Below are 27,305 nucleotides of genomic sequence, written 5' to 3' on the forward strand. Positions count from 1 at the left end.
CCGCCCCCCCCCCCAATGTTCTTATTCTTACTTGCATATGTAAGTAGGAGAGAAGAGTTCCTGCATTCAAATCTTCTACCTCACTTTTGAAAATGCCAATTTTCAAAGCATAAAAACCATGTTTTTATAGTAAGTTGCTTTTTTTTTCGATATTTAAAATAAACAAAAATTTTTAAGGTAAAAAAAGGTAAATCACTATGGGTACACAACGATTTTTCTTTTCATTTTTTTTTTTTTTTTTTTACAATTTACTAAAGATTTGTTATACTTTGATCAAAATAAAAGAATGATTGAATCTTTTTTTTTTTTTTTTTCCCCAATCATGACTTCATTTTCCAGCACTACCAAAATAAAGGGGCTTCCCTTGTGGTTCAGCTGGTAAAGAATCCGCTTGCAATGCAGGAGGCCTGGGATCGATCCCTGGGTTGGGAAGATCCCCTGGAGAAGGGAAAGGCTACCCACTCCAGTATTCTGGCCTAGAGAATTCCATGGACTGTATGGTCCATGGGGTTGCAAAGAGTCAGATACAACTGAGTGACTTTCACTCACTCACCAAAATAAAAGAAAAAATAATTCAAATGTAAGCTTTTTGATAAGAAAATGATTGAAAGCAAGAAGAGATATTTAGATAAGAAAACAAAACAAGAAAAAAAAACCTGATATTGATGTATTTTTGATATGAAACTTTGTCTTTCAGCTTCTTTAGTTAATATTAATAAGTTGCTGTTTTTCCTTTAACTTTCTTTTTTAGGCCTGCTGTATAGCCACCTTCTGGGCAAGGGGCATGTGCCACGTTAGGCTAACGAAAGGCATCTTTTTTTCATGCAACTTAAAGCAGAAAAGATATTCATTGTTTGCATAGAAAAATCATAGGTACTAGACCAAAAGGTGATCTTACTGGTCCAGTGCCAAAGCTGGATTGTCTTTTAAGATTTGCTTTCCCTCCCTGCTTTCTTTCTTTCCTTCCTTCCTTCTTTCTACCCTCCCTCCCACTTTTCTGTGGGAGACACAGAAAGAGAATTCAGAGGAGACAGAGTCCCGAAGGGTATGGACTAAAATATTAAATGGCAGAAATGATAAATGCTCCATCACCAACATCATGGGTCTTGGCTTTGAGTAATTATTAGAAAGCAAATGTATGTAGCATAATAGAAGAAGAGCTAGTTTAAAGAGTTCTCAACTGGATATTACTCTTAGCTCTAAAATTCTACTACTTAGATTCAATTTTATTTTTTAATCTGTGCTCTAGTGGTCCCAATAATAAAATGGAAAAGTACAATTTCTAGTTATCTCAAAATGCTGATGTTAATAGAAAATTTGACAAAGCAGATGTGATGTTCCTGTGAGTGTTTGAAGGTGGGGGCAAAACTAAAACAAAGCAAAACAAAATCCATTTTTCTTTAGGTCGTGTTCTTGCCTGTGACTATGCATATTTGAATGATAAAGATAGAAGTGATTAGGAATTAAATACTAAGAACTTTTGAGGAATAACTCACCAATGGATTTTTATACAACAATGGAACCACAATTCCACAGTTATATAGTCACACATAAAGATGCATACATCTGTAGGCAAAGTGCATATTCCTTCTGGGCAAAGCAAACACTTTTAAGCCAATATAAATATCAAGCATTCTAAAACTGTATAATATAATGATCTGAATAATGTCTATGCTTTATAACCAAGTGTTTACTAATCAACATACAAGGCTGGATGTCAAATTAACAAAGAAGATGGCGAAGCCTCTAAGAAACTGCTGTGTATTCCTGAACTGTGCTTGAACTTTCCGTTTCTTCACATCAGAGGAACCAGGAATAAAGTACTATTCTTCCTTGGTTAATTGTAGGCCTGAGTCTGCTTTTGATTTAGCTATTCAGTTGTAATGACTAACACTCCTGTGGAAAAATATGTCAGGAAAAACTTGAGAGTATCTGTAGCTTTTATCAACCTTTCTCTGTCTTTGACATGTAGAAAGGAATAGTTAAGGGTTGGTGGCTCAGTGGTAAAGAATCCACCTGTCAATGCAGGAAAAGTGGGTTCCATCCCTGGGTTGAGAATATCCTCTGGAGAAGGAAATGACAACCCACTCCAGTATTCTTGCCTGAGAAATCCCATGGACAGAGGAGCCTGGTGGGCTACAGTCCATGGGGTCATGAAGAGTCAGACACGACTCAGCAACTAAACAACAACAACTGGAATAGTCCAACAAGAGATGATGGTGGTTGAGTGAGGGTGCGGGAAAAGCAGATGGAAAGGAGGCAGATTCTATATATTCTTTGGAAGTAGAATCACCAAAATGTACTAATACACTGGATACATGTGATGTTGGAAGAGGGAAATCAAAGATGATTTCTAGATTTCTGACTGGAGCAACCGGAGGTAGATTGGTGCAAGCAGGAGAAGAACAGGTTTTAGGGTGCATGTTGGTGGCTGGAATGAGTTCTGTTTGAGGCATGTTGAGCTCAAATTGTTCAGTCCCACACTGAAGATGTACATTTGGGAGTTCTTAGTACAGATGGTGAGTTTAAAGCCATGGGAGGAAGTGGGGTTATCCTGGGACAGGGTGGAAGCAGGGGAGCACAAAGTGGATGAGAAAGATAAGATGCACTGAGCAGAAAGATCCAACAGAAAGTGAAACAGGAGGGAGAGTTTGATGATAAAGGAAAGAGCAGGGCTGACTGAAGGTGTGTGAGTCCTTGAGAAAATGACAAGGGGGAATAATCATTTTAAAGTGCATTGTTTTTTTTTCTGAGTCAGAACATATTGAATTCACCTAAAAAACATTTTTCTTGGTGTTAAGAGCAGGCAGTTTCATTTTTTTTTTGAAACAATTTTATGCATCCTGTGGAACAAACTACCTCTTTTGGAATAAAACCCTTTAGAGCAAATCAATACATGGGAAAGTCAATGTGTGCAGAAGCAACCAAAAAATATCAAAAGCGCAATCCAAACCTTATCTAATTTCTGTCACATTGACCGTAGGTGACAGTTCAGGCATCTCTTTTTCTCAAGCATACAATCCCTGCCTCCCACCATGCTCAAGCTTTCATAGATGACTCTGACTCTCATTTTATCAAGATCATGGTCAAGGCCACGTTATATGGAATTCCACAACCCCTATTTATACTTCCTTCTCTGTACCCTCACCCACCCTCTCTTTCTCCCCAAAGTCAGAGAAGACAGGTACATCCTTCTTTCCCATAATAATTGATTTCAGGTCCAATACCCTCCTGTCTCCTTGAGAATATCTCCCTCTCTTACACTGTTAACTCCTTCTTTACCTTTGTGTGAGCCCCTCAGGCTATAAAAATGTCCCAATGTCCTCCATCCTAATAAGATTCTTGCCACAAATAAGTCACTCCTCTCCAGTATATCTGATATTCCTCTTTTCACTATTTGACACCTGCAAAAATCAGTTACTACATCCAACTGCAGATCCGGCCAGTAGAACTTTTATTGAAAGTGTTTGTTTCAAGGTTACTTTTGACTTCATTATCTCCTCTCAAAATACAGTTTGAGCTCTTCTTTCTTTTTTTAACTTTTTATTTTATATTGGGAGTATAACCCATTAGCAATGTTGTGACAGTCTCAGGTAGACAGCAAAGGAGCTTGACCAGACATATACATGTATCCATTCTCCCCCAAACTCCCCTCCCATCCAGGCTCCAACATAACATGGAGCAGAGTCCCCTGGGCTCTATGTTAGGGAGGTCCTCACGCTTTGAAACCTCTCAGTGATACCTGACAATGTCAAATGCTATCATTTACGACACCCATACTTTCTTACCAACACCCCAGTCTCCTGATTCTCCTCTTAGCTTTCTGACGATGATTTTTTTCTCTTTCACACACTTGACACAGTTCAGAAGAATCTATCCAGATCAGATCTCTTTTGTTTTCCCATTTTTTTTTCTCAGTGAAACTTACTCATTCTTATCACTTCAAAGAAGATAATTTATCGAGTCTTAATCTCTCCCATGAGCCCCAAACTAGCATTGCCAATTCTGAACTGTGTTATGTCCCAGCAAGTAATGACATGTTGGTAAATGTTTAATAGCTGGCCCTTTATGGAAAAGAATGTCCCGATGTATACCACTTTCCATGGTGTAAATGCTCCCACCGTGGTCAACGTCATCAACATGACATCAGTGAACGTGGGCCAGGAAAAATGTGCCCCACTGACTCTTAGGAGCCCATCCAAGTGGGGTCCAAGACACCTCTGCATGTGAAGCCTTTCAAATTCAGCACAATAACACTGAACTCATCACCTAGCCAAGCGGTTAGTCTACTTTCAGTGATAATAAGCAGATATTAAAAATCCCTTTTTATCATTGGTCAAAGGATTCAGTACTATTTTTGCTACATATATTGCAGCCATTTGAGCAGGTTATCTTGCCTGGAGGGAAGCACACATCCCATCGAATAACTCCTCTTACATAGAGCTGCTTCTAGCATGGCTGAGCTAATACACAAGGTAATTTTTAGAGGTATGAAGGGTTAAATAATTTACGATAATACTATCAATGATTTATTTTACTTGAAAATTTAAAACGCCTAGTCTAGGATATAATTATGTCTCATGTGGGCAGGACAGTTGAATTACAACATATTTATTATTCTGCAGAGAGGTGGAGGAATTGTATACATTACAACACAGACACACATGAACACACACAGCAACTTTGTTTAATAGAGTCTTTTATCCACCACCTGGATTTCTCATCAGGCAACCTATAATTCTACTATATGTACCCTCTAGGTGCCATATGTTGTAATTATACAGAGAGCCAAGTGTTGCTCTAATTAGATCATTTGGCAAAAGGGATTTAGAAACACCATGATGGATATTTACTAGTAGAGATCTAATTAACTCTGGCATATCTGTGACTGAAATATGCGGATAAAACTCCACTACAGAAATAGAGGGTCAAACATAGTACAAGATACTAGACCTTCAATATTTACATAGCTTCCGCACAGTCTAGCAGATTCTATTTCTAGAGATGACAAAGTTAGGAGGAACCCACATTTATCTGCCTTGTCTCTACTGAGAAGGCACAAACACTGCCTTTCTGGTTTTAATATCCAGTCACATCACTTCAGTTCTAATTGCTCTTAATTACATGCCACTTTGGTTTGAATGTTTTCATGATCACTTAAATCCATTTGATGATGCAGAGCTATTTTCTCTGAACAAAGGCACTGTTGAGGTAGTTCAAGGACTTAATTTACCTCTTCTCCAAGGGGCTTAGATGATTTTAACCCAGCCCTGAAATCAGACCATTATGCCTCCTTTCCCCAGGAAACTAGGAAACCATGGATCTGAAGGCTGCCAATTTATTACTGAAAATACAAAATGAGTTAACAGTAAAGGCTGCATCTGGCCAACTTATCCATATTAAAGATGTCAGCAATATATCAGTTTGAAAAGGGAGGTAATGAAAGCAGAGTTTTATTTTTACTAATAATTGATTGACTTGAGCTTCTCTGGTGGCTCAGATGGTAAAGAATCTGCCTGCAGTGTGGGAGACCCGGGTTCGATCCCTGGGTTGGGAAGATCCCCTGAAGAAGGAAATGGCAACCCACTCCAGTATTCTTGCCTGGAAAAATCCCATGGGCAGAGGAGTCCATGGGGTTGCGAAGAGTTGGACACGACTGAGAGATTAACACTTTCACTTATTGACTTACCATGAGACTCCATGTTCTCTTAAAGTAGAGAGAAACACCTAACGTTCATTCCCTCCTCAGGCAAAGCTGGTACAGACAGAGTTTCTGGAATAAGTGAGACATATAGATTTGAACACCAGCCCTAATATTACCAAACTCTGCAACCTCAGGTAGGGTGAATACCTTCTCTGAGCTCATGTTTCCTTATCTAAGAATGGGGTTCTTACTAGGGCTGATCTCGTAATGTTTTTCTGAAGACTAAAAGAAAACATATATAAATGTTTAGCAGAGGGCACAGTAAAGACTGAAAAATAGCTAGGTAATATTATTATTCAGAAATGGGAGAGAAGTGATGGCCACAAGAGAACCAGGAAATACAGGAAAACAGCCAAGGTAATCAGTATCCTGAATCCCCAGCAATTCCCAAAGCTCAAGGTTTATTCATGAAGGTGCTAGTGACATAAAGGGAGATCAAAGTCTCATTTCAACTTAATAACTAGAGATTTTGGAGCTTCTACAGAGCCAAGCTGACTCACAGCATTTCTGTCACTCTTATTTTATATCTGTCAACATTATTTCAAAGTGTTAATCATCTCTTGTTAAAAAGTCTGAAGCATTTCCCTACCAATTATTCTTCCATTTCTTCCATCTAAACTCAACTGACACCCAGTTTCCCGCTTGGTCACATCCCTCTTGACTTGCTCATGTCTGTCCCGTCATCTTACATAGACACGAGCCCCCACAAAGAGACCTCCTGCTTCCCCCTCTGCAGCCCTGTGTGGACCACTTTCTTTCACAACTGCTTAAACTCACTTCCTGCTGGAAGCCAATTCTGGCAGACCCTTCCTGACTCTAAGAGTCTCTTCTCTGTGTATTCCCTAAGCACTGTCACCTAGCTCTGTTTGGAAGATATTATGTTAATTTGTACTTCACTGGTGGTTTCCAAGTTGTTTCATGTGTGTATATACTGTCATAATAGCTGAATTTTATAAAACTTAGGAAGTGAGTCTTGGGATTTCTATCTTCTCTCTCCTCTTTCAATTGCACAAGGCCATTTATCATTGTAAAAATCATTTTTATAATCACCAAATTAAAATAAAAAGCCCTCTGCAAAACAGTCAGTATAAAACCACAGATTCTCAACCTGGGATGAAGAGCTCCCATTGCTTCATTCTTTTTCTTGTTTTCTAGAAATTTGGGGAAGAGGATAAGGTATATACTCTCCACTCTCATTGCCCCTCACTTTTTGTGTCTTCACCTTGAAAGTTCCCCTGGCTGATTTCTCAGGGGAGTGCAAGGCTTTGGGGGCCTGAAAAGAAGTTCCCTTGAGTGAAATTTGGGAGCCACTGAGACAGAAGTGACAGCATTCAGACTTCCAACCTAACTTATTCCCTCTTCAATTTGCATTTCATGGACTCCGTAGAAGTGACCATTTTCCCTGGTGACTTAGATGGTAAAAGAGTCCCTCTGCAATGCAGGGTTCAATACCTGGGTCCGGAAGATCCCCTGGAGAAGGGAATGGCTACCCACTCCAGTATTCTTGCCTGGAGAATTCCATGGACAGAGGAGCCTGATGTCATGTGTGTTTGAGCACATGAGTGTCCCCAACTCCTGGTAGACCCCAAATTCAGGTATGCAGACTGCTGCTGAGCTGACTGCATTAGGACCAACAGAGCTACATTTAAAAATACAGAATCCCACTCTATCCCCAAATATTCTTTCCAAGGAATTCTGAGGTGAGACCCAGGAGTCTGAATTTGTTTTGAAGTCTCGCAGGTGATTTTAATGCAAAGCCAGGTGCGACACTGTATTAGTGGTTTCCCATTAGCCCCAGAGCAGACAGTCCATCACATAATCAGCAAAACCCTACATTGATCAGGCTCCCGCCGCCCTGTCCCCATCATTCTTTCTTACTTTTCCCTCAACCTGACTTCTTGAGCTGTGTGGACCTCCTGTCAGTTCTTCAAATGCCCTTATTCTTCCGGCTACAAAACGTTTCAACAAGCTATTCTTTCTCCTCCAAACTCTCTTACCCAGGGCTTGACAACCTACAGCCCCTCAGCCACATCCAGCCAGCCGTCCATGTGTGTTTGCACACCCTGCAAGCTTGAGAATGGTTTTACATTTTCAAATGGGTAAGACAAAAATAAAAAAGGAAATGCATTTTACGACACATCAAATTTAGATGAAATTCAAATTTCAGCGTCTACAAATAAAGTTTTATTGGACACAGCCCCATACTATTCTTGAACAAATTGTCTAGGCTGCTTTTGAGCTCCAGCGGGGCAGGGTTGAGTAGCTGCAACAGAAACCACCTGGCCTGCAAAGCCCTGAATATTTACAATCTGACTCTTTACAGAAAAATCTGTCCCTCCATCCATCTCACAGCATGTCTTTGGAGGTGAGGGGAATTAAATCATCTTCAACTAATGTAACTTTCCCTTTGCTTGCCTTTTTATTTTGGTTTTCTTTTGGTTAATGTATCTTTTACCCATTCTTTGTGGCTCACATTTTGATCAAGTTGTCACTTCACTGGGGTCCATCAAATGCAGTGAAAGTGTTACTAGCTCATTTGTGTCTGACTCTTTGTGATCCCCAAAGACTGTAGCCCACTAGGCTCCTCTATCCGTGGGATTCTACAGGCAAGAATACTGGAGTGGGTTGTCATTTTCTCCTCCAGGGGATCTTTCAGACTCAGGGACTGAACCAGGGTCTCCTGCATGGCAGGCAGATTCTTTACCACTAGCGCCACCTGGGAAGTATATATACATATGTTGTTTTATACATATATAGGTTGTTCATAAGCGCAAATGAATCTGTACAAAGGAAGTGTGTGACAAATGTTTATTGAATTTAATTAATCAGGGTTGTGATACGGGAAGTTTCATCTTGTGAAAGATTTGAGTACAGGCTGGTTCCAAACAAACCAGTTAAGAGGTTAGCTGAACAGATGCAAAGTCCATACACAAGATAATAAGGGCAGAAAGAAGGACATGGGCAGGGGACTGACTGACAAAGAAAGAATGAATGCGGAAGAAACCTGGAACATTTTATCATCAGGTGCTGTCTTTACATTGGGAAGTATTTTAAATACTTCCATATAAAAATTCAGTTCTCTTGCCAGCATATCCTTAGGCCTAACCAATAACCATGAGCACATGAATAGAACAGGTGGTAGGTATCTCCTGCCTGAATCTGGACATCACTTTAATTACTGATCGTAACACAACAAGACATAACTATACTGAGGCAGAAAAGACCAGTGACTGGGAGCTAAATTTACGGAGTCTCCACAGGACAGGGTCTGTGTACCATTACACACATTTGAAAAACAAATGTCTCTAAACTCTTCTGCAACGACTCTTCAGGGGAGCTCAAAGCCGTAACTATTTTATGCATGGCTCTAGGAGAGACAAATGGAAGGAATGAGAGAAAAGTTCCAGGTCTGAATTGGAGAGCAAGATAAGCTCAGTCTATTTCCATGACTACACATGCAAAATTAAAATGAAACAGTATTACCAATAAGCAGGGCAACAGATTCTATCTAGAGCAATGATCCTCGAGTTGCTTTGATGTTGTTTTGCCTCCAAGGCAGGATTTCCATTATTATGGAGATGAACTACCTCTAATTATTGCAATAACATAATTGTTCCCCAGGGCAGAATTCCTAATAACAGAGCTATACGGCTCTGTAGCAACTGTAAGAGATATCCTGAGGGCGGGTTTCTCATTAAGAGCACATATAGACAGTCTGCCTCCAGAAGAGAAACAGAATGCCTGAAGCAATAAACTTTCTTTTCCACGCAAGGATTCGATCAACCTTCTGGGCAAATACCTGCTATCGCATTTGCTCTGCCTCCCAGATTGCCAGTATCTTTAGACCAGTGTTTAACACCTTATATACAACGTAGAGTTTTGCTGCCCTGTGCTTAGAGTTTCTTCCACATATTACATGAATTTCAACTCTTCCAAAGACTTCTGGGAAGAGAGGCAAATTAGTAGAGCCATGATCTAATTCCACTGTGGCAGAAGACTGTGGGGTCTTTAGTCAAGACACAGGAATTTTATTCCTCTTCCGTATGAACAGTCTCACAGAATGTTAGACTTGATCTGATTATACTGTGGGCATCAGACAAACCTAAACATGTATTTCAGTCTGGGAAGAGATGCCTAAGAATATGGACGATTGTACCATTTTGCTCTGTCTTTGAAACATGTCCACAGTGGCCTCAAAGTGCTCTCCTGAGGTGATGTTAAAGCTCCTCAGTGCAGTGGTCATCTTTGAGCCAGTGTTTTATCATCTCTTGGAAGCAGCAAGCACTTGCTCCTTCTTGAACCTTTCTGCTCCCTTGGTTTCTGTTTCCTAGGTTCTCCCACATCTCTGAATCCCCCTCCCGGTGGGCTCTGCTTCCACTCACTTTTCGCATGTGGCCATTCCTCAATGTTCCTTTCTTTGATTCACAGGTGTTCTCATGCTATACAACTCTCTGGGTGTGCTTATCCACTCCACAGCTTCTTATCAACCGGTGACATCTGGGTCTCTGTCTTTACTCTCCCGAACTCAGACCCACATTTCCTGCTGGACATACTGAACACTTAGTCTGTACCAGGCACCGTCCTAGGTGCTAGCATTACAGAAAGGGACAAAACACAAAGGGCCCCTTGTAACCATGAAGTAACCTCAAAGTAGAAGAGGAGAGTGAAGTGATCTGATGTGAGGACTCTACTGGACTGGACTCACTTTGCTACTTCCAATGATGGAGGAGGGGGCTATGAGCCAAGGAATGCAGGTGATTTCTAGAAAGCCAAACACAGATTCTCCCCTAGAACCTCCAGAAGGAATGCATTACTTAAAGATATAATAAGACTCTTTATTTCTTTATCAATAATATTTTAATTCCAAATAGCAGATTTAATTTTGGCTTTCAGAAAGACATTGAAAGAAATGTGTCATTGTAACGCAAGGGGAATCATTTCTGACTTATGACCTCCAGGGCTATAAGATACTAAATTTTCATTGTTTAAGACAAGCGCACACACACACACACACACACACATCAGTCTCTGTCTCCACGGAATTCACATTATGATTAAATGGAGAGGGGGGAAGACAGATAATGGAAAAAAGGCAAATATGCAGCATGTTAGAGGGTAGTAAGAACTATGAAAATTATAAAGCATGAGAAGAGGATGGTGGTGGTGTTTACAATTTGAAATAGGTTTGAGGGAGAAATCTTTGCTGAGAAAGTGACATTGAATGGGAATTCCAATCTGAATGTGACATCACCACTTGAAGGCACCTCAGATTTCACATGTTGATACTCATTTCTTTATCTTCCCCTCTCAAACTTAGCTTTCTCCTCTCAGTACTGTGGTCAATAGCTCTGCCATCTACCAGCTGCTCAAGTTCGAATCTTAGGAGTCGCTTTCTTTTTCCCTTCCTTCTTTTAAAAATACCTCTGCTTAACATGTCATTTAAGTTAAAAAAAAAAAAAATCTATCTGTCTTCCCTCCTATACTATCAGGAGACTGACACTGAAGTCCTTTTGGTTTTCATTTTAGCATACTGCCTGCAACTGGTCTCTCTGTGTTCCTAATCTTGTTCTACTCTGATTCTTTCTCCATGTTGCAAGCAGAGCAACCCTTCTGCAGCACGCATATGACGGTGCACTCTCTTGCATAAAATCCTTCAATTTTCTCTGGGAGTTCAAGCCTAAACTCTACAGACATTGAATTCAAGGCTTCCACAATCTATTGTTGGCCTACATTTCCCAATGATCCTTCTAAATATATCATCTATGATCGAAAAACATATTGTTATTTTGCTACTGGGTCTGTGCATCTAAGAGTGTCTTGAGGACTGGGGTTATGTCTCCTCCTTCTCTCTCCTCAGTGCCAGGCAAAGGGCTCAACATATGGCAAGTATCGAATGAATGCTTTGTTCATTGATTGAAATCTATGTCGGCTAGTTTGGCAGAATAGTCCTGCTGCTTTTCTGACACCATGCCTGTGAGATGCAGGCTGTAAGTTTCAGATTCTTTCTGGAAACATTCAGTGGTATATCTATCCTTAATTATTATCAATTAGCTTGACATAATGTATTAGCCTAACATTTAAAAGGAAGGACAGACATTCTTAAACATGAGTAAGAATAAGAAGTCTTTATTTACACATGGTTAACTAAAGTAACATTTCACTAATTTCTTCAGCTTCAATGAGAAATAAAATATTTTCTCTAAGTGAATTTTCCAGACAACTAGATTTACTCCTTTAAGCACTAAGTTAATTGTTTAAAATAATCATTGGGAGGGAGTGGTTTTTCTATGATGTACACTTGTTTGTCTTATTAATCTAAGCGAACTGAAGATGCTTTTTCCTCTTTAGGGACACAATGTAACAATAATCATCAATCTTTGCTACAGAGTTCAAGATACTTATTCCCTTATTAATACTGTTTTAATTCTGAATGGCAGATTTAATTCTGGCTTTCAGAAAGACATTGAAAGAAATGTTTAGGACAGTAAGAGGATGTCAAATAACGTGATATGAAGAACATCAGGATTTGGACTTGGAAAATAATTGAAAGACGACTTGAGAATAGTATGTCAGTATATAAAGGGAAGAGGCATGGTGGAAGAGAATTAGATTTTTTCTGAATATAACTTCAGAAAGCAAAGCAAGAAACAATGAGTGGAAATTACAAGGGTATTGGTTATAAGGAAATACTCTAAAAATCTGTCAGGTCCTCATGTTAGACATAACCAGGGATGGTGAAGGTCCACCCATTGTGGGTTCCCTGCCTGGGAATGGAAGCTGAACTCCATGACTAGGGTAGGAACTGGACACTGTTGCCTGTCCACTTACTCTTCTGGTTATAGGACCCTAGGTTTCTTTGGGGAAAACCCTGTCCCATTCTCAGTCCTCAAGGTCTTAGGTGGAGCTTCCCCAAGTGCCTCTTAGGAAGGCATATGACCATGTCCTTCTGATCAGTGCATCACATCCTCTTGAATGTTACGGGTTCAGGGAAGATCACAGATCAAGGCAGGCTTATCCCATGCCATAAGCATCTATTCTGCAGTTGTGAGAAGTTAGAAAAGAGGGAAAGCATAGTGCTACCAGCAGCCATCCTACCAACAGGAGAGGAGAGCCCATCAGAAAATGGAGCCAAAATAGAGGAAGACCCCAGTGAGAGAGGAAGCCAGCCAGCCAGTCCTGCTGGCACTGTGTGAGCCCCTGAACCCAGACACACCCCAAGTCACAGCCCAGCCCTGGTCTTTTCAGGTGTGGAGCTTTAGTACTAAAGCCAGTTCTGAGCTGGGTTTCTGTCACTTGCAACCAAAAGAGTTCATGTGAGTTGGTTTCATGTCTCCTTATGAGTCTAGGAGCCTAGGTTTTTATTAATGATTCTGTCATTTCTAAATTCTGATGTTTTTGTTTGTAATGGATCAATCTCATCTGCCTCAAATGCCTTCTGTCCAGAAACAGTAAACAAAATTATCAACCTTTTTCAGTTACATGGCTTAATTGCTCAATGAATCCAAATAATTCTACTGCTTTGGTGGTGAGTAGAGGCCTCTCCTGAAAACTAAAGTACTTGGGTCTTTGTGACAAACCATCTCTGTTTAAATGCCTGATATTGCCTGTACTCTGATAGCTGGATAAATATACAAGAAAACAAAAACATATTTATGCTTATGGATATGCTGCCTACACAATAGTGAAGTTATAAAAATTGAAGATTAAATCTTTCATTTAGATGATTGTTTTAATATATACAAGGCCAGTGTAAATATGATGTAAATCCCTAAAGCCTTTAAAAACCAAAATAAGCACATACAAAAGTATTTTAAAAATTGTTCACATGTTAACATTAAACTATTTCTGAATCCATACCCATTGAGGTATAACACCACAATGTGAATAAGATCAAAATGTAAACATTTAAAAATGTTGCTTTTTATACTTTTATTGTAAACTCATTTGCAGGCAGCTTATTAGCTAAATTTGAAATTAAAAATCACTTAAATAGTGTATGGCTAAGTCAAACCATAAGCTCTAGGGAGAACGCTAATAAAAAGTGGTGCTTGATCATGAATTTTGTTCCACTGAAACTTGGTTTATAGCAATATTCTGTAATTGAGATTAATCATCTTTTATTCAAATGTTAAAGGCCATCATTCAAAAGTCTACAAATAACAAATGTTGGAGAGGGTGTGGAGAAAAGGCAGCCCTCCTACACTGTTGGTGGGAATGTAAATCGGGGCAGCCACTACAGAAAATGGTATGGAGGGTCCTCAAAAAAAAAACAAAAAACTAGAAATGGACTTATTGTATGTTCTAGCAGTTCAACCCTTGGGCATATACCCAGACAAAACTGTAATTCAAACAGATACACGCACCCTATGTTCACTAGTAGCACTGCTTCCAACAACCAGGAAATGGAAACAACCTGTGTTCACTGACAGAAGACTGGAAAAAGAAAACATGATACAGGAACTTCCCTGGTGGTCCAGTGGCTAAGTCTTTACATTCCCAATGCAGCGAGCCTGGATTCAATCCCTGGCCAGCTAACTAGATCACATATGCTGCAGCTAAGAGTTAGCATGCCACAACGAAAAAGAATGTGCACACCACAAGAAAATCAAAGATCCCACATGCCACAACTAAGACCCAGCTCAGCCAAATAAATAAACATTTTTCTTTAAAAAGATGTGGTACACACACACACACACACACACAATGGAGTATTACTCAACCATCAAAAAGAATGAAACAATGCCATTAGCAGCAACATGGATAAACATAGAGATTATCATACTAAGTGAAGTAAGTCAGAAAGAGAAAGACAAATACAACATGGTATCACTTATATGTAGAATCTAAAATCTGATACCTCAACATATTTGTGAAATAAAAACAAATGCACAGAGAACACACTTATAGTTGCTAAGGGGGACAGTGGGCAGACGAGGGAAGGAATGGGGGTTTGGCATTAGCTGAGATAAACTATTATATTATTATATATAGGATGGATAAAACACAAGGTCCTACTGCATAGCACAGGGAATTATATCCTGTGAGAAACCATAATATCCTGTGATAAGCCATAATGGAAAAGAATGTGAAAAAGAATATGCATAACTAAATCACTTTGCTATACAGAAGAAATAAACACAACATTGGAAGACAAGGGAAAGGCTACTCACTTCAACATTCTTGCCTGGAAAATCCCATAGACTGAGGAGCTTGGCAGGCTACATTCCATGGGGTCACAAAGAGTTGGATATGACTGACTGACTAAGCATGTTATGTTATATTGTAAACCACCTATATGTCAATAAAATTTTTAAAAAATCATTCAAATGTTAATGGCTTGCCTTTTGATTCTTAGGATTCCACATTTCAAAAGAGAATTACAAGTCCGTATATTGGAAACTATTACTCAACACTGTACATAGTCAACAAACTTTTCCTTTTGTGTTGTTCTAGTAATGTCAATCCTTTTCTAAAATAGGAATTCTAAACTTTTCACTTATGAACCCTATATATGATCACTTTTGTTCATTTATCCACTTACTTATGTTTCTCTTTTATCAAAAAGACATAGACGAAAATGGCAGAATTTCTTTTCTGTCAACAAGGAAATATCAGTAATATCTTTCTTATTTTTTACCCTTTTCAGAAATTACAGGAAGTTCAGTTGAGTTTATCTTTCTCGTACTCCAGCAGGCCATGGAGTAAACTTGGTCCATGGATGCGTGGCCCATACTGTTCTAACATTAAATTAAAAAAAAAAAAAAATTACTGACATTTAAAACTTAGGATAGCTCAACTTAAATTCCATATTTCTAGTTTCCCTTGAAAAATGAGAACGTGGGGAGGCACTGGACCTGTATTTCCATTTGGGGGCAATAATATGCTAGAATTGAGTGGCAAGTGTCTCCTTTGGATGGGACACACACTTAAGTCCCTACATTCACCTTTAAATTATACCTGGCCAGGGGCTTCCCTGGTGGTCCAGTGGCTAGAACTCCAAGCTCCCAATGCAGGGGGCCTGGGTTCGATCCCTGGTCAGGGAAATACATCCCACTCCCCGCAACTAAGAATTTGCATGCTTCAACTGAAAGATCCCGCATGGGGCAACAAAGATTGAAGATCCCATGTGCTCCAACTAAGACTGGGCACAGCCAAATAAATTAATTAAGTAAAAAAGAAATACATGTTTTGTTAAAAAAATAAAAAATAAATTACACCTGGTCAGCTTTTGAATTCATTTTCATGATGAAAATCAATCTATCTGTTTAATACACTGTGAGCGAGGTAGAACCGAGAAAGAGAACAGTGAGGACGCAGCACCTGTGTGGATAAAAAGTGCTAACACTGACAGTCTGGGTCATGCCTGGTGATGGTGGAGGTGGAGGTGATAAAGACCAGGACCTGAGTAATGATGGGGAGTTTCCTTGCTTTAAAGATACCTTTAGTGCCATAGCAATGTTGAGGCTATATCTGAACCCTATCAATCAAGTCAGAAGAAAAAAAAATAAAAATTGGAAAGAGAGAAGCGTTGTTGTAAGTCAAATGGTAGAAGTCAAATTCACTTATTAAAAGTAATTTGTGGTATATCATTTTCCCAAAGTTAATTTAAACAACCTATAGCCATGTTTATAGTCACGTTGCTGCTGCTGCTAAGTTGCTTCAGTCGTGTCCGACTCTGTGCGACCCCATACACAGCAGCCCACCAGTCTCCCCCGTCCCTGGGATTCTCCAGGCAAGAACACTGGAGTGGGTTGCCATTTCCTTCTCCAATGCTTGAAAGTGAAAAGTGAAAGCAAAGTCGCTCAGTCGTATCTGACTCTTCACACCCCCATGGACTGCACTCTACCAGGCTTCTCCGTCCATGGGATTTTCCAGGCAAGAGTACTGGAGTGGGGTGCCATTGCCTTCTCCAGTGATCATCAATACTGTTCAAAAAGTTAGGCTGTCCTTTTTCTTCTAGGCACACAGAAAGACTGAATTTCCCTGTTGGGCTGAATTTGGGAAGAGCCAAGTGACTTCTTTTGGCCACCAAAACATGAGCAAAAAAGAAGTGCTTCACTTCACATGTTTACCACCCTCTTTTCCTTCTGCAATTTAAATTCCAGAGAGTGCTATTCTACCACCCTAGGCTTTAGAGAGCAGCAAAGCCCCCAGCAGACCTCTGGTGGGTACGCAGTGTGAATGAGAAATTTCCTTTTAAGACACTGTAGGTTGCTTGTGACAGTGGCAAATTTTATTAGCCTCTCCTGGATTGATCTTCCATGTTACTGGAACCTCACTCATTCATATATCTATTTTTCATATTATTTTAAAATTTTTTCTTCATATCAATGTTATATTAAAACTTTTAAAATGTAGCCTTAATCTAATAATGTATGTGGTAGGGAGGCCTGGCGTGCTGCAGTCCATGGGGTCTTAAAGAGTTGGACATGACTGAGTGACTGAACTGAACTGAACTGATGTGGTACATAAAATAAGAAACTGTGCTCTCAAGTTCCAACTTTGGCTCCAGATTTGAATGTCAGGCTAGTAATCAGTAAACTATACCACTTTCTTGATATAACAGAAATCAGAAAGAGACGCATATTATGCATTTACTATGTATAAATACACCCTCTATAAACCATATCGGGTTTGTTTGCAAAAATCATTAATAAGGACAACATCATCAGTGTGATGATCTACTTTGCATATGTAAATCCAAAGGTGTACAGGTGTTAAAGTTGATGAGCACACATTTTTACAGGCTTCCCTATGACATCTTTGAGTACTTGACCTTTAGCATCAATTAAGATCATTATGTATACAGCTGGTAAATGTTATCTTATGCATGATGGACTCATGAAAAATTATCATTTTCCAACAGATCTGAGTAGATTACAGAAAGGAGTGGGAGATATTTTATAGAGGTGACAGCCAAGAAAATGTGTTAAGAGATACCTGCCATTTGTCACAATATGACCTAAACCCCCAAACAACCCATATAATTAAACTGCATAAAAGAACATGCATTATAAACATAATTCATGTATAATGAGAAACACACATTTGAAGAGTTTAGATATCAGAAAGAAAAAAAAAAAACTTTTCAAAAATAAATTTGAAATAGAGTTCTTAAAAAGACATGATTAAAATAATAAAAGCCATGTTATTTGAAAATGAGTTCTGGAATTAGAGACAGTTTAAAAAAAAGGGACAGATTAACAAGAGGCATACTAGACACTGCCAAATATTTGAGGGGTTGCCATAGCAAAGAAGAACTGGAATTACTTGCTTATGGGGAAAAAAAGGAGGTATTAATAGAATGGAGAAAGACGGGTATGCCTACAAATAAATTTTAAGCTAAAATTTAAGAAGGTATTTCCAATTGCACATCTTTGGGCAGCTCCAACAGCCTTCAACAGGGATCATGTGGTCTACCTGTGCAAGAAAGGCTTTCTAGAGTCTTAATATCAAGCAGGATTATGAAGACCGGCTAATTTACCACTCTTTTCCAAAGCTTTAGCTCTGTGATTAACATTTAGTTCATGAAGAGCAGATCATAAATTCTTCCCTCTAGGACTATTAACAACGGGCCTATAAATTATTATGGGTTAACCACATACTTAAAATATTTCAAGATAATACCTTTCATTTTCTTTTAATACGTCCCTTCCTTTCTTCCAGGTGTAGACCGGTTTCGGAGAAGCTTTTGGCTTACACTCAATGACAACTTCACCTCCCACTTTGACAAGAGTTACCCTTTTTAAGAGGGTTCTTGAAAAATCTGGACCTACAGCTGGAAGAGAATACAGAAAATAATTATTACGGAAGAAAAAATCCACTAGATCATTCTTTATAGTTTTTCTTTCTGCAATGCACTTATTACATCAAAGGGAGGAAGTTGCATTTTTTTTTTTTCTGAAGTATAGGAGTAACACTGGAAGTTTTGATGGATTTATGAAAAGTTGAGCTATAGTTTGTATACAGTAAAATGTACCCATTGAAAGTGTACAGTTTGATGAATTTGGTAAACTTCAACATGAAGATCAAAATATATGCTATTCCAACACTATACATAGTGAGGGATTCTTTATGAAAACTACTCTATGTTCAGATGAAGAAAATTTTTTAAGTTTTCCAGAAGCGAAAAGGAAAGACAAAACAAAAGCCCATAAGGCACTTTTCTGATTGTGTAGGTGAAAGGACCCCTTCCTTGACAGTTAACCGCCTTTGTTCTCTCTCATAGCACTCTGAGCAGGTCTCTTTAAGAGGATGTGCTGAAATGTCTACAGCATCACCCTCTGTGAGCTCCTCCTTAAAAATAATGACTTAGATCAGCTTTCCACTATCACTGCCTAATGCAATGCATGGTTCTTGCAGGATAAATTGTGACTTGCTCTTAGAAAACTCTATTCCATGCTTGCTACCAATATTCTAAAAAAATCATTCATGTTGACACCAAATATGTAGTTACATGGAAATAACATTAAATAATTTCTTTCTTAAAACAAAAGATATTACTCAATATCCTTAACGAAATATAAAAGAGGCCTTTCTGAAAATTTTTCCATTTCCTTCTGCATTAATTGCACTAGTGTTTTAGGGTCTGTTGTGAGCTGTTATATTAAAAATCCCTGACTCACTGTAGCTTGACCTGATAGAATTTACAATTTCATACCATGTTGAATGTGAAATTGAAATACAAGTACTAGCCACAAATTACTTAGAAGAGTACAGGGAATGAGTATGTATATATGTGGGTGGGGAGGATGGGGATCAACTTTTTTAAATGTACACAAACCATATGTTAGTGATTAAAAAAAATAAAAGGTTTCAGCAGAAGCAAGTTAAACCTTCATTAAGTGCTTCTGTTATGCAAATATTTTCAGTGTATAGAAAGAAAGAAAGATGGGAAGGTTACTTTTTAATGGGGTGTTGTACACATGGGGCTGGCTTTACTCAGTGAAGGTTAAATTAAATAAATGAATCTAGTAGGCAACTGATACTTCAATCTGTGTGCCTTGGATTCATGAGGGAAGTCTATAATTCAAAGAGTAATTCCATAATGATAAATGCAACTAATAAAGAGAATGCAAGTACAAATGCTTGTGCTTATAATGAGATAAATTCATTCCCTGTATGATCTGCAAAATTACATAATGAAAATTATAGGGTTTTGAGAAATATAAGGTCAGGACAGACCTACCCGATATTTATGTAACAGGAACACTAACAAAAACAATAATCATTCTAGTAAATACGTCCGCATGATTAAAAAGATAGCTTAAATTCCTAATAGATAAACACTCCAAAAAAAAACAACAGGACTTCAGTGTGTGTGTATATATATGAAGACAGCTTGGTGACACAACGTAAGCCGGGAAAGAGAAGAGCTGAGCATGGTAAACTATAAAACAAGTGCATGGCTGATTCATGTCAATGTATGGCAAAAACTAGTACAATATTGTAAAGTAATTAGCCCCCAACTAAAATAAATAAATTTATTAAAAAAAAAAAAAAAAAAAAAAACAAGTGCAAAGTGAAGAAAGGTTCAGGAGAGCCACACTCTTAGACACAGTCATGTTGAAACATGGCCAAAACTGAGTCAAGAGGAAGAATATGGGCTAAATGAGACACAGTCAGTATGCTATCTGCCTTGACTTGCCTCGTGTTGACCTGAGTTAGTGGGCTTTGTTCTTGGTTGCTGGAACTAGTGAAATTCATGGACAAAGCAAGCATCTGTTATATTGATCTCATTTCTCCATTCACCACTCCCACACATGCTAATTTTCAAAGGTTCTTATAGCAGAATAGACTCACTCCCATCTTATGGAAACACCTGAATTGACACAGTAATGTGGGAAAAAACATATCTCTAGAAGATTTTTTTTTAAAAGGGTATTATGTGAAATAGAGTTACAAATCGGTTAACATATAAAAATTCTTTCTTAAAACTATATCTTTCTATACACATATATTTTTTATCACTTTAGGCAGAGACTTTTCATCTGTTCAGGAGGAATTCTGGAACTGCATTTGAAATGAGTTTACATAAATCAAACCGTGCACAACGCATGGGTGTATTTGTCAAAAAACTATATATTGCTGTTACCGGCTTTGAAATAGCATGATATCAGCCATACAGAAGGTAGAAAATGCACATTCCACTTTCAAAAGCATTTGTGCTGTACTATGTATGTGCCTATTATCTTTTGGATATCCTAGAGATAAGACTGCCTTTGAATATCTTTCACTAACAAAAAAAAGGAAATATAAAATTATATCTGTTCTCCTTGTTTATTCAACTTGCTTAAATTTACTTCTAGTTTTATCTAACTCTACAAATCTATCAGTTGCCACTATAAGCTGCAGTGTTTTCACAGGCAAAATTGTCAGACCTTCGTCTGTTTTTGAATACTTGACCCATCAATGGATTTCTTAACACTCCGCCGTTATGTGGCCATCTTTCACACCTGAGATGCCCTCAAGCTTGTGGGATGACGCTTTTTGTGTCTGTCCCCTATATTTATTCTGAGTCCCAACTGTCAGCTCAGGAGAGGCTTGAAGGCAAAGCAAAAGGAGACCGTTTAATTTGATATTCACAGAGAATCAGATTTTTAAGAGTTATTGATAAGGTCTCATTAGGGCATTGTTAGAATCCAACCTTTGTTGGCACTGGAAAAAATTAGTGCCCATTCAAGGTGAAACTTCAGTGGGTTCCTAATGGTTCAGAAAAGATAAAACCAATTGTCAAATTACCCACTTGAGCCTGAGAGTAGTGCCAATTTTGGGAGCTCCTCATTTGCTAAATCTAATGCACTTTGAGGACAACGTTTCTTACACAAACTACTAGGGGCCACCGCACTCCCAGTGTTGGAATAAGTACAGTACAGGACCTTGTCCCTGCGGGCAATGCGACTTTTTATTATTTAGCAATGAACTTTAACATATTAACATTACATTACTTAGGAGAAGCATCCGGCTGAGAGAAACCTTCTATGCAACCCTCCACTGTTTGCTTTCACTTAATTAAATGGCTCTTGGTCACATGTCAAGGGCATTTTCAGTGGCCAACAGAACCCTTGAAAACTGAAGTTGTGCCCTAGGATCATTTCTCAAGAGAGTTGGTGAGAATGATAACTGTTTAACGGAATGTGCAGTAGCAGTCCCACCTGGGAAATAGATGCGTGTGATGTTTCTCTCTGTTACTAAAGGAAAGGATAGTTACGCGTGCCTGGTCTATAAATCTGCAGAAACACACTGGGATCACTGCCAGTTGACAGGGACTATTAAGGCTGACCCTTTCAGAAGTTCAGAATTTCATATTATTTTAACCTTTTTCTATTATCTTTAACTATTACCTCATCATCCCATAGAAAATAAAGCTCGAGTAAATGCATTCATTCAAGTATGGCCACCCCTGAGAAGATAATGCTGGCTGGTATCAGATATTAAAACCCCAAACTTCGCCTGCCTTCCTGGGTAGGTAGCTGGAAGACTGGCTACCGTGGAGATAGTCGTCTTTCTAGGTTCATCATTTCAGAATGGCTGGTGCAAAATCAGTCTCTCTGATGGGGGATGACATCCAAAAGGAGACACTCAACAAACTCTGAAGTTAGAGTTTTCTACTCTAGGATTACCAAGATGTGCTCCTTCTAAGACTCTAATAGTCGCCCCTGCTGGCTTTGGTCTAATTTGCTGAACGTCCTGTTACCCCCAGGCTCCTCCTATCATGGTTGCTCTTGTTTATGGGCATCTGCTCTTTGGTGAAAGTTATTATCAAACCAAACTAATAATATTTACAGTCACAAGGTTTAAGATTAAATAAAATACCTGTATTGTACACAAAGCACTTCAATAATTTTCCAGAGTAAATTCCTTATACCTACTCCTCTCCTCTTCTATTTCCACTATTTCTATTTTGTGTGTGTGTGTCAGTTGCTCAGTTGTGTCTGACTCCTTGTGACCCATGGACCAGGCTTCTCTGTCCATGGTATTCTCCAGGCGAGAATACTGGAGTGGGTTGCCATAACCTTCTCCAGGGGATCTTCCCAACTGAGGGATCAAACCTGGGTCTCCCACATTGCAGGCAGATTCAAATGAGCTACCCGGGCATTTTAGAGAATTTTACGCTGGAAAGAAATACAGTTTTGTTTGAAAACAAAAAATCCTTTTTATTTTGAAATAATTACAGATTCACAAGAAGTTGCAAAGATAATTCAGAGAGGTCCAGTGTATCCTTCACTCAGTTTCCCCAATGGTTACATCTTTCTTTCTTTTTTTTTTTTTAATTAATTGGAGGATAATTGCTTTACAATGTTGTGTTGGTTTCTGCCATACAACGTGAATCAGCTGTAAGTATACGTGTGTCCACTCCTTTTTGAACCTCCCCTCAATCCCACCCCATCTCTCTAGGTCATCACAGAGCACTGAGCTGAGACCCCTGTGCTATACAGCAACTTCCCAGTAGCTATCTATTTCACATGCACTAATGCGTATGTTTCACTGCTACTCTCTCAATCTGTCCCACTCCCTCCTTTCCCTGCTGCGTCCACAATCTGTTCTCTATGTCTATGACTCTATTCTTGCCCAGCAAATTGGTTCATCAGTACCATTTTTCTAGATTCCATATATATGCATTAATATACAATATTTGTGACCCCAGTACAACATTGCAAGGAACCTAATCATAGATAAGGTGTGTAGAGTTCTGTCTTATTTAATCAAGTACTTTGACTTGTAACTACCACTGAAATAAAGATACAGAACTCTTCAATCACTACAAAGATCTCTCTCATGCTACCCTTTTAGAGGTGCATTCAACCCCCTTCTGTATTCCCTATGCCTAGGGTTCACCAATCTGTATTCCAACTCTACAGTTTTGTCATTTTGAGAATATATATATAAAAAAAAAAATCATACCTTTTGTATCCATAAAATCATACATTATGATTTTTTTCAGAGATTTCTTTTTTCAGTTGGCATAATGCTCTTGAGATCCACCCAGGTTGCTGAATGTATTAACAGAGGTTCCTTTCTATTGCTAAGTAGTTATATCTCAACCATGTGGGTGTGCAAGACAAATTCATCTCTACTGTTGACATTTCAGGCACTATGATAACTGATGAATACTTTTTAAGCACAGAAACCATTTCAAGATCTTTCAACAGTATCATTGCCAACATAGGATTAGCCCTTTTTTCTTTTTTTTAGTGTGGGGGTTTGACATGTATACACTGCTGTATTAACAATGGACAATAAACAAGGACTTACAGTATAGTACAGGAACTCTGTTCAATGTTATACAACAACCTAAATGGGAAAAGAATTTGAAAAAGAATAGATACATGTATAACTGAGTCACTTTGCTGTACACTTGAAACTAACACAACATTGTTAATCACCTATACTCCAATATAAAATTTTAAAAGCCCCTTTTTCTTTTTATGAAGGTTTGAAAGCCAAGCTCTCATTTGGTAAACAAGGGTAGAATCTTTCTTATTAGAGGAAAAAGATTTTAAAGCCATTTTAGAACACCATTTCTTACATAATAATTAACATGTTGATTGAAAATCATTCTTATATGTTTTAAAAGCTTCAACTGCTAAACCCTTGTTAACCTTCCTTGAGCAGCTCTATCTGTATGAAGATAATAAGACAGCAAGCATTTTAAAATATCTATAACTGTAAGCACTTTGAACTTCCTACATTAGTCCAAGTTAGTGATATTTCATTTTATTTGGCATAATGTTCTGAACACTCATAAAAATTTGTGAAAGTAGTGTGTGGTGGTACAATGCTATATTTGATTGAATATCTTTGTTATGAGATCAAAATAGTTGTTTAATTGACAGAGAGAGTCATTAAACTGTGAGAATTCTGAAATTCCAGTGGTTAAAAAGTGGGAGCACCTATTAGCGGTAATTATTAGGTCATCAGTTCCTTGAAGGCAGACTATGAATCAGGGATCTTGAATCTAGCACAGTCCTTGGCACAAAGTAGATGTTCAATTGATAAATGCTGAATTAATGTATGTTGTAGGAGACAACTCAGGAATTCACTTCAAGACAGAAAATACCCTTCTCATGATGCTTCGCCTGGATATCAATGACTTCTTGAACTTCATGGCCTGTGTACAGGACACTCTCTGGAGTTGGACCTCAGTCAAATGAAGCAGGATTATCCAAGAAACAATTCAGGCTATCTGTACACTTGTCCCTCAAAATCCAATATCCATGGAGAGACTGGTTCCAGGTACCAAAATCCATGGATGCTTAAGTCCCTCATTTAAATAGCAGGCTACAATGAATACAGCCAGCTCTCCATAACTGGCAAGTGTAGAGTGCTGGCTGTACTCTTTAACCATATGAACTGGTGTGATGGTAGATGGTTAACAACTGACTCACCAAGCAAAACAAAACACCAAAGAATTTGGGTTTCGAGCTTGCCAATTTCTAATTTTCCAAGTGTAGGGTTGAACCAGCAGCAGCATCACCTGGCAACTTGTTTGAAGTGCAAACCCTCAGGCCCACTCGAGAACTACTATGTCAGGAATTCTGGAGGTAGGGCTCAGCTTTGTGTATTTTAATGAGTCTTCCAAATCATTCTGATGCATGGTAGAGTCTGAGAATCAATACTATAGAAAAACCTAATTATCTTCTGATCTGATCAATTTGAGCAATAGAATTTCTACCCATTGGAATCTTTCCTGGGTGACTAAGGAATAGAGAGTCCTGGAGTCCCAGGCCCAGAGACTGAATTAGTTGGTAGGGAGGATGCTATCAGGTCAGGTCAGTTCAGTCACTCAGTCATGTCTAACTTTTTAAGACCCCATGGACTGCAGCACACCAGGCTTCCCTGTCCATCACCAACTCCCGGAGTTTGCTCAAACATGTCCATCGAGTCAGTGATGTCATCCAACCATCTCATCCTCTGTAGTCCCTTCTCCTCCTGCCTTCAATCTTTCCCAGCAACAGGGTCTTCTCCAATGAGTCAGTTCTTCACATCAGGTTGCCAAAGAATTGAAGCTTCAGCTTCAGCATCAGTCCTTTGAATGAATATTCAGGACTGATTTCCTTTAGGATTGACTGGTTGGATCTCCTTGTAGTCCAAGGGACTCTCAAGAGCCTTCTCCAATACCACAGATCAAAAGCAACAATTCTTTGGTGCTCAGCTTTCTTCATAGTCCAGCTCTCACATCCATACATGACTATTGGAAAACCCATAGCCTTTACTAGACAGAACTTTGTTGGCAAAGTAATCACTCTGCTTTTTAAAATGCTGTCTAGGTTGGTCATAGCTTTTCTTCCAAGGAGCAAGTGTCTTTTAATTTTATGGCTGCAGTCACTATCTGCAGTGATTTTGTAGCCCAAGAAAATAAATTCTGTCACTGTTTCCTTTGTCTCCCCACTGATTTGCCATGAAGTGATGGGACTGGATGCCATGATCTTCGTTTTTTGAATGTTGAATTTTAAGCCAGCTTTCTCACTCTCCTCTTCCACTTTCATCAAGAGATCTTCAGTTCCTCGCTTTTTGCCATAAGCAGATGGTGTTATCTGCATATTTGAGGTTATTGATATTTCTCCCGGCAATCTTGATTCCAGCTTGTGCCTCATCCAGCCCAGCATCCAGCCCAGTACAGCATGATGTACTCTGTATATAAGTCAAATAAGCTGGGTGACAATACACAGCCTTGAAGTACTGCTTTCCCAACTTGGAATCAGTCTGCTGTCTCATGTCCAGTTCTAACTGTTGCTTCTTAACTTGCATACAGATTTCTCAGGAGGCAGGTCAGGTGGTCTGGTATTCCCATCTCTTGAAAAATTTTCCACAGTTTGTTGTGATCCACACAGTCAAAGGCTTTGGCATAGTCAAGAAAGCAGAAGTAGATGTTGTTCTGGAACTCTCTTGCCTTTTCTATGATCCAGCGGATGTTGGCAATTTGATCTCTGATTCCATTGTTCTTTCTAAATCCAGCTTGAGCATCTGGAAGTTCTCGGTTCACATACTGTTGAAGTCTCCCTTGGAGAATTTTAAGCATTACTTTGCTAGTGTGTGAGATGAGTGCAATTGTGCAGTAGTTTGAACATTCTTTGGCATTGTCTTTCTTTGAGATTGGAATGAAAACTGACCTTTTCCAGTCCTGTGGCCACTGCCAAGTTTTCCAAATTTGTTGGCATATTGAGTGCAGCACTTTTACAGTATCATCGTTTAGGATTTGAAATAGCTCAACTGGAATTCCATGACTTCCATTAGCTTTGTTCATGAGGCCCACTTGACTTCACATTCCAGGATGCCTGGCTCTTGGTGAATGATTGCATGATCAGGGTTATCTGTGTCATGAGGATCTTTTTTGTATAGTTCTTCTGTGTATTCATGCCACCTCTTCTTAACATCTTCTGCTTCTGTTAGGTCCATACTATTTCTGTCCTTTATTGTGCCCACCTTTGCATGAGCACAATACCATAATGCTAGCTTGGTATCTCTAATTTTCTTGACGAGATCTCTAGTCTTTCCCATTCTATTGTTTTCCTCTATTTCTTTGCATTGATCACTGAGGAAGGCTTTCTTACCTCTCCTTGCTATTCTTTGGAGCTCTGCATTCAGAAGAGTATATCTT

General features: G+C 38.9%; 1 protein-coding gene across 1 annotated transcript in view; it reads right to left on the reverse strand.

Annotated features, from left to right (window-relative positions):
• CNTN4 (contactin 4) overlaps positions 1-27,305 on the reverse strand; it is a 1,007,382-nt gene that overhangs the window by 139,608 nt on the left and 840,469 nt on the right. Inside the window, exon 13 of the mRNA XM_081528227.1 lies at positions 18,332-18,482. Within this exon, the coding sequence (XP_081384353.1) occupies positions 18,332-18,482 (151 nt within the window). The remainder of the gene's footprint in view (positions 1-18,331; positions 18,483-27,305) is intronic.

Source organism: Giraffa tippelskirchi, chromosome 9, assembly GCF_054371585.1.
Source record: "Giraffa tippelskirchi isolate mGirTip1 chromosome 9, T2T-mGirTip1v1.2.pri, whole genome shotgun sequence".
Classification (NCBI taxonomy): domain Eukaryota; kingdom Metazoa; phylum Chordata; class Mammalia; order Artiodactyla; family Giraffidae; genus Giraffa; species Giraffa tippelskirchi.